The sequence below is a fragment of the Peromyscus eremicus genome, chromosome 3, assembly GCF_949786415.1.
Source record: "Peromyscus eremicus chromosome 3, PerEre_H2_v1, whole genome shotgun sequence".
NCBI lineage: Eukaryota > Metazoa > Chordata > Mammalia > Rodentia > Cricetidae > Peromyscus > Peromyscus eremicus.
The window spans coordinates 15651641-15670889 of record NC_081418.1 but is presented as its reverse complement, the minus strand read 5'-3'; the positions used below and the strand labels follow the sequence as shown (position 1 = coordinate 15670889).

At 40.7% G+C, this 19249-nt stretch overlaps 1 protein-coding gene across 3 annotated transcripts in view; it reads right to left on the bottom strand.

Annotated features, from left to right (window-relative positions):
* Positions 1-19249, bottom strand: part of Cdk14 (cyclin dependent kinase 14) — a 573205-nt gene that overhangs the window by 100612 nt on the left and 453344 nt on the right. For all 3 annotated transcript variants that reach the window (XM_059257306.1, XM_059257307.1, XM_059257308.1), the window contains one exon: positions 17876-17924. In XM_059257306.1, the coding sequence (XP_059113289.1) occupies positions 17876-17924 (49 nt within the window). The remainder of the gene's footprint in view (positions 1-17875; positions 17925-19249) is intronic.

The window sequence follows — 19249 nt, the reverse complement described above, 5'->3', positions numbered from 1 at the left end:
TTTAATAACAGGCAGAGTCCGGTTTAACAACAGGAGGAATCTAGTCTTAACACGGACAAGATGAATAATACCCAGAGCTAGGTGTGTGAGTCCACAGTGCTGGGCACAGGCTCCAAATGTAGCCCATACGTGGCACACAGGGGCCCTTACACTCTCCCTGGAGGAAATGTAGAGAAAGTGCTGACGATCCTCAGTGGGGTATGCATGAATCAAAACTTTAAAATGCTCACACTAGCATTCCTAAAGCTATGCTACATTGCTCAACAGTGGACTGGACAAAGGAAATTATTAAACCTTATCCCAAACTTTAGAGTATTGATTTTTAAATGGTAATTTTCCCTGGAAAAAGAAGAGTCTTCAAATGCTTAAGTTCACTACAGAATAAAAACCTGCTTATCCTATGACATAATATACTAACTAGTCTTTCCCAAGAACAAGTATGTAGCTATTCTCACAGTTACATTTCACAAACCCCACAGAGGTGCATAGCTTTTTGTTACATTGTTTTCAGTAAGGGCCCTTTTGTTTTAAACTAATAACTACCATGAATGCTGATCACACACTAGTCTATCCACTTAGGATAGTCACTTGTTTACCATTTTCTTACATTGATTTTGCAGGGAATCCATTTTAATTTCTCTCCCCATCTTTAATCCAAGTGGAAATGCCTTCTTTGAGTTGTGAAGTTTTACATAACTCTGTATGTATATGTCTATAGAGAGTGTGTATTTTATATATATTACATACATATGATACATATTACATATATGTATATATAGGGTAATAATATACAAAACACTTAAATACACTTCAAGTATAGTTCTACATCTACAGTGCCAAAATAATATATTTTAAGTTATACTATTAATTTATAGAGCTTACCATGTGTTAATGTTTTTCTTTCATAAGACAATACCAACCTCTCAAACAATATACTTGTATCTCAAGCAATGTTTAAAAGAGGGTCCTGGATTTAAGGCTAATAGCTATGTGCTTCTATAATTTTCTTTTACTTTTTGGGGGGTGAGGTTTGAGACAGGGTTTCTTTGTGTACTTTGGGTGCCTGTCCTGGATCTTGCTCTGTAGACCAGGCTGGCCTCGAACTCACAGAGATCTGCATGGCTTTGCCTCTGGAGTGCTGGGATTAAAGGTGTGTGCCACCACCACAGCCCAGTGTGCTTCTATAATTTTTGTTAAGTATTTTAACAGTGTAGTTAACAGCAGAAGCACTGAAAGATTTTTTTTTTAATCCTGTGACTGGAGGACACAAAAGAAAAAAATGCTTTAATATATATTTTATATGATAAGTAACTCTATAATCAGAAAGTTAAAACTTGTAGAATACTTAGGTGGAAATTCTAAACTTAGAAGATACTCAAAACCACAGGAGTATATGCAAGAGAACTGTTTTCCAAATTTCCAGTCCTTTTGTTATTAAAATTTTCCATGCAGTATATTTTGATCATTTGATCACATTGTGTTCCCTCCCTCAATATCTCTTAGATCCTCCATATCTTCCTGCCCTCTCAGTTTCATGTTCTCTCTCTCAAAAAGAAAAATAAAAACAACTTTTAAAAAAGCAAAGAAAAAAATTACCAAACGAAAACAAAAACACACACAAAATATAGTTTATTTTGTATTAGCCAACCACTCCTAAGTGTATGGGGCCTGCCCTCGAGTTTGATTCATACACTTGGTGACACTCTATTTGGACAATGCTGTTTCTTTAGTCATCTACCACCTCTACACTGAAACATAAACACTAGACCTTCGTAACTACATGGCCTTCTGCTGCTACCTCAAGGACGTCAAGGGACTCACAACCTTCCCATTGTCTGGATACAGTCAATATGGGATTAATAGCTTTCTCGCACTTCACAGACTTGCTGTAAAGATCGACATTTTCTTCTCTTTAACTTGCTTACATCGATTTCAGATGTCTTATTGTTTCACCCATCTCACCAACCCTTAAAGGAATAAATAAATTGCCAGTGCATGTGAAACCATGTGCTGTTCTTGGTATTTACACCAGATTAGCCAATTCCTATAAATTCAAAGTGCCTGATTAAAGCACTTTTAATAAGATGGAACTGAGAATTCAAATCTAAATCTTCATTTATGAAAAATAATCAATCCATACTGAACTTTAGAAATGGCTTCTGTTTCGGATAGATCAGCTGTAAATATTTAGCTCAGATCACGTGGTTGTCGTGAACATTTCCATCATGAGAGGCTCTGCAGAAACCGTGTGATTTAGTGGTGCATCTGCTTGAGGTAAAGAGTGCACAGCAATGGCAGCCGCTTCTGAAGCCCTGCAAGTCACAAACCTCACCTGCAGAGGAGTTTCTGTAGGCAGAAACCTGCCTCACCAGAAGGGAACAGCATGTCCTTCGCTGTAAACAGGGCTCAAAATAGCCCCTGAAAGGCCTCGTTTTGTGGGGTATTATTTCACCAAAAGAGAAGGGAAAAAAATCTCTAATCCTCAACAAAACCTCTTCAAAGTTTATGTTCTCAATAAACCATTTACTGAGAACAGAAAGTATAACTCAGTAATACAATAAATGCCCTAACAAATATATCAGATTTTTCACTTAATGCCTTTTACAGGCTTAAACCAAATGGAGTGAAAGGAAATCACCGTCCACAGGCTGACTCCTGCAGGAGGCATGCTTTGCTGCAGTCCTCTAAAGTGGGCATGGTAAATTGATATCAATTTTGGTGACTCTTGGGGCATGACAAAAGGAGGAAAAACAGACAGCAGTTAACACTCGCACAACTCTCTCTTCATCTTTATCCCTTTACAGACCACATGGCCCAAGACAGTAAGGAAGATGTGGAATTGGAAACCTGTAAGGCAAAAGGCACATTAGTATAGTATGCTCACCCAGAAGACAAGTCTCTCCACCCTTTACACAATGTCACCGTGCTTGCTGAAGGCATTGCATCACACACAACAACAAACATGTTATGTCACATAGGTTCTGAGGGTTTGAAATCTGGAAGCAGCTTATCTGGATGGCTCAGACTCAGTCTCAGAAGGCTGTGGTCAAGCCAATGACCTGAAAGATTGTCTGTCCTATTTCCAATGTAGCTCATTTACATGGCAAAGGCCTTTGTCACCATTAGGGCCTCTCTACAGGTCTGGCCACGTGATGCAGCAGCCAGCTTCTCCAGAGCCAGTGAGCACAGAGAGAGAGAGATGAACCAGAGTCCATAGGAGATAAAATCTTTTATGGCCTAAGCTTGGAATTAGTATTCAGTCAACTTCCAGTGCACACTATTGGCCACCAAGACCAACCCTTGGTGATGTGGTGTGATGCGGAACAAACTATGGCAGGTGAGGAAATCAGGAAATCCATGGGGTCACTAAGAGCCAACATGGAGGCTACTGACCTCCTTGATAATTATCCAAGATATGTGGCCAGATATATTCTGTCTGTCTGTCTGTCTGTCTGTCTGTCTGTCTCTCTCTCCCTCTATGTGTGTGCCTCTGTGTGTGTGTGTGCCTGTGTGTGTGTGTGTGTGTGTGTGTGTGTGTGTACACATAGCTCCTAAAATTGCCATTTGGACCATGTGTAAATGTCCAAAACTACAGTACTAAAATTACAGTATCAATCAACCACTCTAATATTTATTTCCTAAACCATTACATCCACCTGAACAAAACCTCTATACTAGTTAAAAAAAAAGATACGTACTTACAAATGACAAAAATAAAAACAATTTTTACAAGTCATAAACTAAATCCCTCAGAATTCTACCATCATGACAAAACTTTGTTCACTGTAAATAACATTTTAGAGATAGCCCGAAGACATTATAATAGTTATTATGGTAATATGCATACACTTTCTTATTTTGGTCATTTTTGGAAACCTAAAGAGAAATTGCTTTTGTGTTTTTATACATATTATCCTAGCAATGCTTTATAATATTCAATTGGGCTCATAAGTTATAGCATATTAAACCTATATCCCTATCCTCTTAATCTTGGTCAAGCTAGTGTGATGTCTTTAAAAACTGTTTATTATATTTTTACTTATTTATTTCATGGGGTGTGGGGTGAACAAACAACTTTCAAGAGTCAGTTGTCTCCTTCCACCATGTGGGTTCAGGATGGAGCTTGGGAGCTGACATCTTTCCATGATGAGCAATCTCAATGGTCCAGGTCCAAGTCTTTTTAAAACACTAATCTACAAAATGGTCAGGAGAGTCTTGGGCCACCAGTCTTCACTTACTTATTTCCTTAAGAGAAACACTCAAGGAGGAAAATTACTGAGACAAAACACAACTTCCAAGACCTCCTGGTGAGTAAGCTAAAATCCCAAACGACTGCCCTGGAGGCCATTCCCTACCTGGCCCTTTTTTCACTGACCAACGTCCCCCTCTCCTACCGCCTTAACTCTACGACCATCACTCTTGTTCAACTCGTAGTTACTGAGTTCCTCATGTGCTAGGCTCTGTTACCAGTGCCTTCTCACAGCAGTCTGTCAGTGTGCTTCCTTCTAATTCCATTGCCTATCCGCTTGACTGTGTACCAATCCCCCTCCGAACTCACCTTATTTTATTACTGTGGGTTACTCTAGAGCAGTGGTTCTCAACCTTCCTAACGCTGCGACCCTTTAATACAGCTCCTCATGTTGTGGTGACCCCCAGTCATAAAATTATTTCGTTGCTACTTTATAACTATAATTTTCCTACTGTTATGAATTGTAATGTAAATATCTGGTATGCAGGACATCTGATAGGGGAACCCATGGGGTCATGACTTACAGGTTGAGAACTACTGTTCTAGAAAGTCACATCTAAAAGAGCAGGAACCTTGCTGAATATTCCCAACCACATGCAGGTAGTGATAACTATAATTAATTAAATGTGCTGTAACATAACCATGGCCTCCAATTCACTTCCTTACTGTGTTTTGCGTCATTTACCATTCTCCAGGGCCACACACAGGAATTAAATGGGCCTAGTTCTCCACCACCTCCACAAAATTGGAGGTTTTGAGAAGGGTTGTAGTTCTGGCAGTGGAGCTAATAAAGCTGTAGTTCAATAGAAAGCACAGAAAACACACAAAGTTCACCCCCCCCCCTGGAAAATGCCATTCAGTCCCTCACTACCACAAATTATGCAGTCGAGCTTTTTGTACTTGGGAAACTTGCAGGAGTCAGCACATCCTATGCCTCACCCTGGGAAAACCAGCTCCCTGAACATGCCAGGTAAGTCTAAAAATGTTCAATTGCTTAAAAGTCATTTCAGTCAAATGTTATATCTTGGTCACTGTTATATCTTGTATACCGTTTTATATTCTAAAGCCTCAGTAAGGGTCTTATATGCCTCAGCCTCTGCCATATCTAAGACGGTAAATGAGAAATCTATTAGAAATCTGTTCTTGGGGCTATAAAATAATTGAAGACAGAAAAATAAAATTTGTAAAAGGGCCTTAGATGTGTCTATGAGGAAAACACTGGAAAGTTGTTTCCAGAATTAAGTGAGGTGCTGCAGACAAAGCTTGTGCTGTGAGGTACAGCTGCGTGAGGCCCAAGCCACTCCCACCACGGCCCAAGGCCGCCATGGATCTCAACACTACGGGACTGCTGCCCTCCACTATATTTACAGATGCACAAAATTCAGCTGGCTCCTCTAACAATATAAGAAGAGTATTTTATGGCTGTAGCATTTTTCTCAAATCACAATACTTCCCTAGAAGTAATTTGACAGGAGCCAACTCACTGGACAATTTACAATTAATATGGAAAAAAAAATAGAACAGAGGGCTAGAAAGATGGATCAGCAGATAAAGATGCTGGCCACCAAACCTGGTGACCTGAGTTCCATCCCTAGGACTCAGATGTTCCAAGAAAATCAATCCTTACAAGTTATTTTCTGACCTCTGCACGCATGCCCTAGCATGTGCACACACACGCTAAACAAACATGTATTATAAAACTAAAACAACAAAATTAAGAGGGTTGAGATAGAAATAAATGTATCCATAAAATATTATATAAAATTGGGGAGAAAAGTGGTAGGGAGACTGGGAGACACTAAAGGGCAGGGAATGGAGCACGGATTTTGTCAAAACACATTATGTGCATGTGTGAAGTTCTCAAACAATCAAAAAAGAAATGGAGTTAAAGATTCTGTATAGAAATGTCTTTATCTTATTTATTTATTTATTTATTTATTTATTTATTTATTTATTTATTTCTTTATTTATTTATTTTACAGCCACTCCCAGAACAATAAAAACCAAGCAAGGCTGTAATTTAAGGTGTCCATTTTGGCAACATATCTATAGAGCCCGTTCTAATCCCACCCTATGGAGAAGCATCAAGAATCGGTACCTTCTGTCCTGCCGATTTCAAATCTTTGTCTATTCAGGTCTCACTTTATGAACCGTCAGCTGACTGCACCATTAATATCAAGTTCCTAAAGTACTGGAGCTTACAAGATGCTGTTCCCAACACAGAAGCGGTTGTTACATCACAGAGACTTTCCCAGAATGATTTTTCTGCAGATAACCTTCGTTCTGAACAGAAAGCCTACCAACCTTCAGACTGTAGCTATCTGGCTTTGCACAGGGAAGGCCAGCCTGAAAGGCCATTACTCCAGAAACACAGGGGTCCTGTCGTTCCCCTCCTCACTCAGCCACGGCTTGTGTAGGGGGCTCCACAGATTTACTGAAGCAGAATCTTGCTACCAGCCAAGCCTACATTCCTCTCATGGAGTAGACTGAGAAACTGAGGGTACAGGACCTACAAAGGGCGGTTAGATGGGGAACACAGAATAGGCTGAGGCAGTGTTTGAAGGGAAGCCCATCTTTTACCGAGGCAGGAGACGGTGGCATGCCATCCACCATAGCTCCAAAGGTCTATTCAAGTCTTAAGGCCAACAGTGTCAGCACAAGGGAGGCACCTGGAGAAATGCACTTTCAGCTCTTCTGTAAAGGTATGGGAGCGTTTGAAAATGTGACGGAAGAAAATGTTATCTGATTACTCGGGAACTCGCAAGAAAATTTCCAAGAGAATATTGAAATTACATCAGAATCATACACAAGCAGGCCTTATGTATAGTCACTGTAAATAGCTGTTTCATAATAAACACACAACCAACTTATAAAATATGCTAATGTATGTCAAGCATCTATGCACATTTTACCACATTCTCTAAGTTCTGTTTTATCTTTGGAAGCCTAGACACAAATAGGTGATGAAGCTTAGATTGCAAATCATTCAGCACCCCCAGAGTCAGTGTGGTTAGGATCCATGCTCTGAAACTCCATTCCAGGTACCCAAGAGAAATACATCCAATATTCAACAAAATTGAAGAATTTGAAATATGAAAATCTCTCAGATGTTCTGAGAGAAACTAAATCCTGGGGCAGAGTCAGGGATTTGGATTTAAGTCTGCAGCTATGTGAGATATTTGTAAGTATGAAAATAAAAACCTAGGTAGTAGTTTTCTTGCTGAAAAACTTAATCCACCACCGAATATATTCTAAACATTTACTATGAGCTGATCAGAAGTTATGTTGTGGTCTACCATCCAATGTAGTAACCACTCTCACTACTCATGAATATCGAAATTAACAACAATTAAATCTCACAAAACACTCAGATCAATGGCCCCAGTCACATTTTAAACTACCTAATAGTTACATGTGGCTCGTGGCTACCACATGACGTGGAGATACACAGGGTTTTCATCAGGGTATAAAGACCCACTGGACAGGACCACTCTAGTTTTTTTAAATACTTGATGCGACTTCTAGAAATTTCCAAATTTCCTCAAAAGAACTGGGTGGTTCCTGCTCTGTCACACCCTGGCTCTTTAGATGAACAGTAGAGCTGGGTTAGGGAAATAAAGGCAGACAATCTAAGCAGGTGGCCATCTGGATTCTATACTGAAGAAATTTTAACCATTTTGGTAGAGAAAAAAAGCTAGTTCCCTCTCATTTTACACAGATACCTCAGTAGTCGCCCTGTGGTGTTTGGTATGGTTTTGCTTTGTTTCCTCAGAACATGCTGCCCTCTGCAGGCCATATGAACACACCTAAGGTTCAGCAGGAGCCAAATTAATTGGACTCATTTGCAAAGGTAAGATGGCAAAAAGGGGTGGAGTGGTTGTATCTGCATGTCTTCAGGCTTTTAGGAACAAGATGAGAAGCAATCAACATAGACTGTAAAGCTTAAAAAAACCTCACATCTTCAGCTGACATATGTAAGAGAAGTCATAAGCAGCGCTACAGTCCCATGGACTTTTTCTTAAGAAGACTTGTAAGCATGTTGACGGCCATTCCTGCCATTGTTTTAAATAGGAAGGATGGGGTGCAAGAAAAAAGAGGAAGGATGGCTGATATGGTATTACAGTGGGTACTAACATCTCCAAAGTATCAATGTCTGTTTTGATGTAAAATTCAGCTCTAAATGGGGACATAAAACAAATTAATTTAAAGCAACAAACATAACCTCACCCTTCAGTGTCTCAGCTTTTAAGCCCATAAGCAAAAGGTGATGAAAATCTGGCCTAAGAAAGGATATCAGTCCTTCCTCTACCTTAAAGTGATCCTTCTCCAACAGCCATGCCATATACATGTGCGCTCTCTCTCTCTCTCCTGTGTCTCTCTCTCTCTCTCTCTCTCTCTCTCTCTCTCTCTCTCTCTCTCTCTCTCTCTCTCTCTCTCTACTTCTCCCTCTTCCTCCTCCCCTCCCCCTCTCCCTCCCCATACCCCACAGCTGGTGTAGTTATTAGTTTAGCCACTAAAGGATTTATCTGGACAAACATCACAAAGATGATGGCTGATTTAATTGAATTTATGATCAAATGTTTTTCACTTCAGGAAGAGTGGGAAATCACTTATGGGGAGATTTGAATAATTTAAGGGAAGTTCTCTGTTTGGCATGATGTTTGTATATCAAGTCTTCAGGGATTAAATGCAGCTGAGGACTGGCAAAGATTTCATATACAGACAGACAAAGATAAGCTGCGATGCAGCGAGGGGAGGGCCAGGCACCAATCTCTCCCCATCACACTCCTTTTCACGTACATGCTGTTTGCAGAATGAGTAAGAACACACACACACACACACACACACACACACACGCACTGAGACATCAACTGTACACCCCAAGTAAATTGTTCTGACATCCTCCAAATGCTGAAATTATATATAGATGCTCCTAAGCAAAACAAAACAGAATGAACTGGAAAGCAATATATGTGTATAAGGTATTTTGTTGTTGTTGTTGGTAAAGACACAGAATCTACCAATAAAGTCATTAGCATGATGGATATAAGAAACCAAGAACAGGATTGGTGCCTAAGGGTATGGACTTGGCTCAGTGTCTGAAGAGAAAGGCCAGTTGCCTTGGGAATCCCGTCTGCTTGCCTCTCCAGTGATGACAGAGGCAGCAGAGCCATGCTCCCAGCCATTATTCTTTGTGTTGCAAGAGCCAAGTCACCTACTCTCTGAAACAAAGACAATTATTTTCAGTTTCAAGACTGAAATAAGAGATCACGTGAGGACACCCAGGACCTTTACATCTGACTTGAGGTCACCCGTCTCTTTGTGTATTCAGGGGACCATAGAAAAAGTCTACTAGGCATTTGAACTTGGTAACAGTGATTTGTATGTGTGTCTCTTTCAGTCTAATTGGGAACACTGTTTAGAAGATGTGTTTCAAGATTTGGGATAAATCACAGTTTTTCATTAATTATGTACAATGCTATTTGTTAACATATCACTCTTAGGAAGGAATTGTTGGGGGAGATAGAATCTTGTTCCCTGCAAGTATTTACAAGAAAAACAAAATGGTGCCTCAGCAGCTCAGCACGTGCCCCTGGGAAGGTGGAAGGACATTCTAGCTGCCTGGGGACCTGTATGAAAATAGCCTTTATGTTCAAGGAAAATTGCTTATTTGGAACTAAATTAAACTGACTGGTAGGGAGGACAGGGAGTACTGAAAGGCATAATGGGAGGTAATAAGGGTGTGCAAGGTACTAAGGATGTTAAGGTATTGGGTAATTTATACTCAAACCTGCAGCAGCAGACTTCAGAGAGGCTAGTGAGCCTCCTGAACGTCACAAGGCTCGTAGAGGATGGAGGAGACCAAGGGTGATCTTGGTTCCAGGCATTTTCTTGCCATTTGTGCCAAAACTTGGATGCACAGCCTTCTGTTCCTCTTTTCTGCTTCCTCTTGGTTCGTATCAACAGAAGTTGTTGATGGTATACTCTCAGGTGAGTAGGACCACCACGCACACACTGATGCTAGACACCTGTATCAGCACGAACAGTCTAGTAGCTGTATCCTCAATATAAGTGGGAGATGAACCCTATAGAACTCCCAGAGAAAGTCCCCCAATGGGGGGGGGTCACCATGTTTCATCACAGCCAACTAGGGCAAAAAGGGGTGTATGGGTGCCAGGGATTACAAAAGATAATACTGCTGTTTAAAATCATCCTTTTCCATATTCATAATCATTTTGAGATAGAAAATTCACTAAATTCATAAACATTTCTTAATCAACAGAAAAGTATGCCAATAAGTATTGGGGAAAAGAATCAAATTATAGGAGCTTCTAAATAAAGTAATTAAAAAACTACCGCATTTCTGTTTATGTGTGCCATTATAAAACGTGGTAATTCTCGGCATTTGAAAGCTGACATATGAATACATGCATCCAGACGGCACAGTGAGAGGGACCTGGCACTTGATTTAGGGGGTTTATTTGGAAAACGGAGCCCTCTTTCATAGCATCTCCTATGTGGCGAGCAGGAAGCTGGCTTCTGCCATATTTTCTGAGCAGAGTGAAGGGAGATCAAGGGAATCAGAATAGCAGCGGAGAGGTGAACTCTTCAGGGAGTTCAAAAAGGGTAGAGAGCTGTGTGTCTAACCCTACCAGTTCCCAACGGGGGTGGGGGGACACAGGAGGAGAATGGAAGAGAGCACTTGCAATAGGCAGGGCCTCTGGGTGCAGGGGAGTCGGGGGAGAGGACATAGTCGGTAATGGAAAACAGCACTTGCAATAGGCAGGGCCTCTGGGTGGGGGTGGGGGAGGAGGGGATGGGACAGCATGGCACCTGCAGTGAGAAGAGGTGGGTAAGGATGTCTTCTTGATTCTCTTTCCCCTGCAGATTTATAGCACTCATTGGGCATGCCAGAGCTACTGTCTTCTCAGAGTGTTTACAAGCGAAAGATGGAGGAAAAAAGAAAAAGAAAAAAAAGAAAGATCTCCAGACATTTAGGTACAAAATGCAACGTCTTTTAGATATAATATCTTGCTTGTATAACCCTGATATGCATTTAATAAATGAATATTTCACATATAGATTTACAGCTGTGTTGTTCACTATGGTGGCCACTAACTACATATGGCTCTTTACATATCAATTAAGTAAATTCAAATTAAATTGAAGTTGAGTTCCCAACCCATACATTCTAATGGTTCCGACAGTAGGTTTAGAAATGTCAAGTCAAACTTTCAGTTATTATCAGGCTTCCTGAGCATAATCTCTTTTAAAACTCTCGGCTAAGGACAGACAGTGATTCCTTCCTCATGCATAATTTTGAACGTATCTCCTCTGAACCAGGCAAAGTGGATTATGTCTGAGCTGGCTAGGGCTGGGTTTGCTCTGCTTTACCCAGGGCTTGTGACTACATAGGGAATCCTTTACCTCCATGTAAACAGAATGGCTTCCCAAGATGTCCTCTTTACTAGTAATTCCTCTAGGTTGTCAATAGGCTACTTAGCACAGTAGACAGACCTTGCCACTGTGACCTAAGTTACTGACCTTACCTCAGAGAGATAAACCTGGGTTTCCTAGGTGGTCTCAACCTAATAATAGAAACATTTCGAAGCAGAGGACTTTCTCCCCACTGGAGCCAGAAGAGAGATGTAGCAGAAGGCAAAGTGAGTGAGACCTGGAGCTGACCGGGAGGAGGCAGCAGTGGGATGAAGCAGGCAGGAAGTCTTAAAGAGCTGTTTGAGGCTCCCATCTGATAACAGGAAAGATGGAGGCCTTAGCTCTCTACCTACAAGGAACTTAGCTGCTAATGTCCTGAATGAGCCTGAAAGAAAATTTTCCACAAGATCCTCTAGGTGGGAGCCCAAACCAGTTCATTTGTGATTTTTGCCTTCTGTGACTGCAAGCAAAGAAATAAGCTGGTTATATCCAGTTTCCTTCCCCACAGAAGTGTGAGATAACATTTATAGATACATCCATAGTCCCTTGAACCAGTGGTTACAAAACACAAATGCCCGCTTCGTGTTGGCGGAAGCAGAACTGCCCTGCTGGAATCTGCTCGGGGCACAGTTCAAGAAAGGCCTCTCCTGGCAGCCCACCTGCCCCTGGGAGCTCCGGGCTGCTTCAGAAACTGCTGCTGTGTTTTCCTCCTTAATGAGCTGCCCAGCAGAAGGACGGCGTTAGCCACACCGGAGGCCTGTGTACTTTTGGATGAAGAGGCCAACATATAATCCAAAGGATGAAAAACAATGACTACTGCCAACTCCCAAGCCTGGCACGTACTGCCAATTAGCAAGAGGGAAGATGGCTCTTCCTGTCCGTCAGAGGAACAAAACCTGCCACCTGGCAGAGAGCGGACAGCATGGGGCCTGCCCTGGGCCACCACAGGAGCAGTTAATGTCAATGGATCTTTGCTACCTCCAAAAAAGAGACAGACAAGAAATCTGGCTATGACACAGAACGATGGGGTAAGTCCCTTAGGGCAGCGAGGACTTGTGGAGTAGGTAAGGAGTTTCATCTGCAGGAAGTAAGTGGGTGGTTGGCAGAGCTGTCAACCTCTGAGCTTAGCTGTTCTAAGTCCAACCTTCCTCCCACCACAGGACACTCCCCGGTAATGGTACAAAGAAGGCATGAGCTGTCGGACTGTGTACCCCAGCACTCTACCCTGCTCCTTCTGCTGTATGAAGCCCAGACTGAGAAAGACATCAGTTTTGGAAGAGAATTTTTTACCCAAAGATGTGCTAAGGATACATAGAACCGGGTTATTTCTAAGTCCATCTAACTACTGGACTGACGATCCTTTCACAAAACTCACCGGGGCACACATTCTAAGCTGAGATTTTTCAATTGCATGGATCACTCGCCTCTACTCATCCTGTTTTTATATTGCCATTACTGATCAGTAATTGGCAAATCCGTTAGCTATTTCTCTTTGGAAACTGCCCCAACTGTGTGTTTCCATGTACCTTAATTCTACCTTTTATGAGGTTCTAGGACACCTGCCAGGACCCACACAGCATCTTTGTTTTCGGCCCTCCTTCCTTTCTTTTCTGGACTCCCCATCTGCAAACTCCAAGGTGTCAAGGGGTTGACTGGATCTGCCTAACAAACACCCACACAAGGCTTTGAGGAACTGAACTAATGATTCATTATTATGAAAACAAACGTCCCCAGAAACTGCTCTAACCTGCCTTTGCGCAACCAGGGGAGCCTTCTGGGCCTTGAAACCATATCACATGTGTGTGTCCAAGACCAAACAAGAGACCTGCTTGCTCATGTGTTGAAGATTGACATTTTCAAGGGAACAGAATGTGGTGAGGAACTACACCTATCCTTCTATTGATGTAACCAAATCCACAGAGATTGGCAGCTGGCAATCGCAGCCCATCCTCAAATTAAGAGGATGGGATTCCAAAATGTCTGGTTTAGAGCTGATCACCCCAATAAGCAACCCCCCTCCCCAAAGTCAATCAATGATGCAGAGAATAATTTCTTTGAAAATATTATGAAAGGAAGTCTCCAGGCACTAAATAAATTAAAACTGCTACTTTGAAGTAAATAGAATTATAACGAAAATCATCAACAGTGAACAAAATGGGCAAGTGGACGACTTTAAGATCTGCTTGACTCAACTGCTCCCCCTAGTGTATCAACAGTGTTCTTAACTTCATTATGTTTCTATACTGGCGAAGAAATGTAAATCTCTAACCCACTTTATACTGTATTGTCTTATCAGGTAATTTTAAATCAACTTCGAACATAGAAGAGTGGAATGTTTCTGTTTCGTGAGAAGGTGTTCATCTAAATATTAATGATCCACATCAGATACGATGACAAGAAAAACAGAAATACACAAAGTGAAAGTCTGTTCCTCCAACATTACTTTATCTCCTATTTCATGCTTTATGCATATATAATACAACAAGCAGGTCATTTTTAAAATACGCTCTGGAGGTTAAACATGGAATTAGATAACATATTTAAGCAAAGTTCAAGTGCACAAAATTGGGTTATTTCTAAATTTTCCAAATTAGGGCTTGTGGATGTGTTAGAACATAGAGCACAGCAAGGATGCTTCTTTTCTATCTTCTCATGCCCAAAGGAGGCTTCATCAGTGCCTTTGTATTTACTGAACATTTAAAAATACCAAGTATATGCATTCTTAGGAGAAATCCAGTTGTGCTTAATGAGCAGATGGATTGCTCACAGGAACGGCCTCAGAGAAGGGCGGGGACGAGCCTGGCCCGACCCCATTTGATGTGCGTGGGCCTCGTTTTACCAACCATGAGCTGGATTTTCCAGATGTGTCTTCTGTGACTTAGCGGTTTATCCTCAGTTCTTATTTCAAAACTTCCAAGCCTCCCAAATGGTTCAGTTGTTAAAAAGTTCCAAAGCAAGCAAATGTGTTCTTGGAATCTCCCCCTTCTCTCTGCTGGAGAATATACACTACGGCCTTTTCCCCAGCCAAAATAATAAAAGATCTTTTAAGTGGCTGAAATTCTTGGTGGATTGCACATACATGCCAATGTCAGACAACTATAAATAGAGAGATTTACAAGAGAAATAGAGTGAGTCTTCATAATTCCAATGAAATAAAATGGACTATTTTGAAGGCAGTAAAAAACAGGACATATTTTATGAAATTCAGATTTGTCTCCATTTAGCCCCAAATCCCCTTTATGCAAGAAGAGCTTCCTGGATCATGCATTTTTAGTATGAAGGAAGAAAAGGGCTTACTTTTCTTTGGTGATGATAATTTTTTATTTTCAAACCGATAATATTTTTCTTTATGTTGGGCTTTTCAGTTTTGATATCGACTGCATCTTTTGACATCCTCCTCTACCACTTCTCTGTTGTTATAGAGTATTATAAAACTGCAGAAGATAAAATTATGTTCATGGAACTGGGCATGGTGGCACTCGGAGGCAGAGGCAGGCGGATCTCTGTGAGCTAGAGGCCAGCCTGATCTACAGAGCGAGATCCAGGACAGCTGGAGCTGTTACATAGAAAGACCCTGTCTGGAAATAAAAGCCCCCCTAAAATATACTCATGGTTATTAATATAAGTGAAATCAGGTGAGTTTTTCATTGGTGTAACCTAGGGCAGATGTGGTGGTTTTCACTGGTGTAACCCAGGGCAGATGTGGTGGTTTTCACTGGTGTAACCCAGAGCAGATGTGGTAGTTTTCACTGGTGTAACCCAGGGCAGATGTGGTAGTTTTCACTGGTGTAACCCAGGGCAGATGTGGTAGGTTTTCACTGGTGTAACCCAGAGCAGATGTGGTAGTTTTCACTGGTGTAACCCAGGGCAGATGTGGTAGTTTTCACTGGTGTAACCCAGGGCAGATGTGGTAGTTTTCACTGGTGTAACCCAGGGCAGATGTGGTAGTTTTCACTGGTGTAACCCAGGGCAGATGTGGTAGTTTTCACTGGTGTAACCTAGGGAAGATGTGGTTCACACATGAGCTGGATTACTTGTGATAGCTACTTAGACTGAAGGTTCGCTTTCTCAAGAAATCCCTGTTCTCTTTGGCAGGCTAACAACCCCCATAGTTTCTAGGGCTTAGATAATGCCTGCCTTTAAAGGTATTGTAACTTAATTTTGAAACTTAACTTTGTTAATATTGTTACTTAATTTTGAACAGCAACTTATTTTTGTTTTTGTTTTTGGATTACCTTACCATCATATATTAACCAAATAATTTGAATTCTTGGAAATTATTTTGAATCCATTATTAGAGTACAAGATATTTCACCAATTGCTTCAGTTTAATAATTATGTTACAAATTAAAAAATCTACAACTTAAAAAGTTACTAGCATATATGCATTATACAATGTGATTGGATTTTATGAACTTTCATTAAAATATATCATGTACTTTACCTTATACACCTATACTATCCTCTCTTATTTACCCTTATGGTAGTACTTTCTTCTTCCTGAATGGTCACATTTCTATTTTTATGTTATTTGTGAGTGTGTGTGTGTGTGTGTGTGTGTGTGTGTGTGTGTGTGTGCAAAATCTAGATTCTGTATATAACAGAAAACATGCCATATTTATCACTCTGACTTTAACGTATTTTGCTTAGTATGATGTTCCCAGTTCCATCCATCTTCCTGCAGACGGACTAACTTCAGAATGCAGTGTGCAGACGGTGTGCCTCCCAGGGAGCTGACTGACCCTTCAAATGGCACAAACAGCCAGGGTATGACCCAGCTCTACTGACCCAGCTCTACTGATCCAGCTCTACTGCCCTCAGGAACACACACAACAGAATCTAAGTCAGCCCACCACACAGTTGCTTGCTCTGCTGTGATTAGCAGGGCATGGCCCATAACAGCCAGCTTAAGACATGGACCTTGGTGTCCATCAATATGTGACGAGATAAAGAAAATGTGGTATGCACATACATTAGAGCTTTATTTATCCATGGATAATGAACAGAATAAAGTACACAGTACACGATAGATTTTAAGAACAGTATCATGAAATTCATCACTTTGTACAATGAACATATCTCAGTAATTTAAAGAGCTACATGCATTCCTTTTTAAGAAATGCCTTGTAGAAGGAAAAAATAATCATATCAGTTATTTTTCTAAATACGTAATTTTAAAAATGGTTCAATCCTTCAAATTATTAGAGAATGTAATATATTCATCCTAAGAGTGTCTCACTATCAGCTGCCAGCCATGTCTGCTGACAGCATAGACGAGAAACATTCTTATATAAAAGTTTTCTTACTTGTCATAATCAACAATACCCCAAATTAAAATGTCAAAGCAGTACAAAGATTGTCACACCAGATTCTCTACAGACAACATGTTAGAATGAATGAGAGCTGACTTAATCAAAGGAGCCACAGTTACGTTTTCTGCAGTGTGGTATTTGAAATGTGACGGCAAAGCTAACGGGAGATGACTCAGCCTGTGTTCCAACTTACGGTGTTCTGCTAACAGGCTGGAATGCAATGAAGACTCCACAAGTTCTCCTTGTCAACTTTTCAAACCAATAAACCCATTTGATTTATTGTTACTATCATGTATGTGGGTCATGATAGGTGTCAGGACAGTGTGGCAACCTTTCAGACCACCACACCAACCTTCATACAATAAGATCAGATGGGATGAGAGAAATGAAAAAGAGAGTATATATACTTCAAGTGATAAATTTACCTATCTCCCCAGTGTGGTTTAGAGGGGGAAAGTAGGTAAATTGGAAAAAAAGAAAAAAGAAACATCCATTTTATCTAACTCAGTAATAGTAATCCATGCCATTTGTTAGAAAGTCCATTGCTATTGTGTGTTTTGTATTATTCTGCTAATACTAAATACTTCCCAGAACTTAGTTACAAGATGGGCCACAGCAGATTCTAGAATTCACAATTCTCATACAATGCCACATTGCTCTAAGAACCTGAACCCACACTGGCTATTGGCTCTGTCTGAACATGGTAAATGAACATGTCTAAACCCTCAGTAAGGGTTAATTTGTGTTTAAATTAATGGATGGGTACAACATCAGTGAATGAAAGCATGCTGTGACAAACTCACTCAGCAAGTTGCAGAGAGAGAGAGAGAGAGAGAGAGAGAGAGAGAGAGAATGAGCACCATCTGTGTACACTTACTTATTCCATGCTTGTCTGAGGCTTCTAGAGCTGTACACGGTAAAGCGTTCTAAAATAAAAGAGAAAAATGATAAACAATCTTTGTATCATATGTATATATCACAAGTTTATTGAAGAAAATCACTTGTTTTTAAAGGACAGTCCCACTATGTAGCAAGCTGGCAGCAATCCTCCTCCCTCTGCCTCCCAAGTTCAGAGTCCATGGCCATGTACCACCACACTCAAGGAAATCCAGTTTGTTCGGGAGACAGTGTTTGATTTGACTGTAGCTAGACATACGCCTAGAAGGACCATACTCCTCAGATCAAGTGGTTTAAAAATAGTGAAACAGGATGAACAGAAGGCTGACAATAATGGAATACTGTTATTTCTTTCACAGTCTAGTTTGTTTACTAATTATTAATGACTTGAAGTGAAAAAGTAAGTAAAAGTTACAATTTCAGAACCGTACATGTAGCTTTACAGACAAATATCAGCACATTGGACAAGAGAAACTTGCTGATCGTTCTATGACAGTATCTTTGACCAAATGTAGTAATGTTGAGTCTCCAATCTTAGGATACATAGTACTCACGCATGTTCAAAGCTAAACCACTGTGTCCAATGGTGTGTACATTCATGTACAATCAATTATGAGATTTTTTTCAATTAAAAATTATACCAAGTTAAACAATGGATATAGAATTCATTTTAGTAATTTCAACTACTCTCTCTTTTTTTCACTCCTGATAATATAACAATTGTTAGATTTGATTATGTCCCTTTCCACCTCTCTCTCTCTCTCTCTCTCTCTCTCTCTCTCTCTCTCTCTCTCTCTCTCTCTCTCTCGTGTGTGTGTGTGTGTGTGTGTGTGTGTGTATGTGTGTTTCTAACTTTTAAAATAGGATGTGCACTAAATACTTCAAACATGTTTGGCATTTTGGTCACACCAAATGGGTAGTCTTCAATGAAGAAAATATACACAATTGTTTCAAACATGTGTAGCCCTCCAGAGGATAAAGAGCCACAACCTATCTGTTGAAGTCTGAGGTAGCTGCCCATTACACATGATGCTTCATGGGCCCACTGGACACCTACCTTTATATAGGGCAATTTCATTTGTTAGACGTATTGCGTAAGGCTGTGTGGCATGTGGGGCTCATGCCTTACGTTTTAGTAGAAACTGAAGCACTACTTTCCACTCCCACCAGCAGTGAGGAAAAACGCCTCGTCCTCTTGACGCTTCTCAGTACTAGCTGTCACCAGGCTTTCATACTATTGCCCAAACACTGTTTCACAAATTTCACTTATCTTAGTTGGTGCCGATTTTAGTTGGGGGACACTGGTTCTTCATCAGTCTAGAGATGCTTTTTTAAGGTAAGTCAGGTTGTCCCA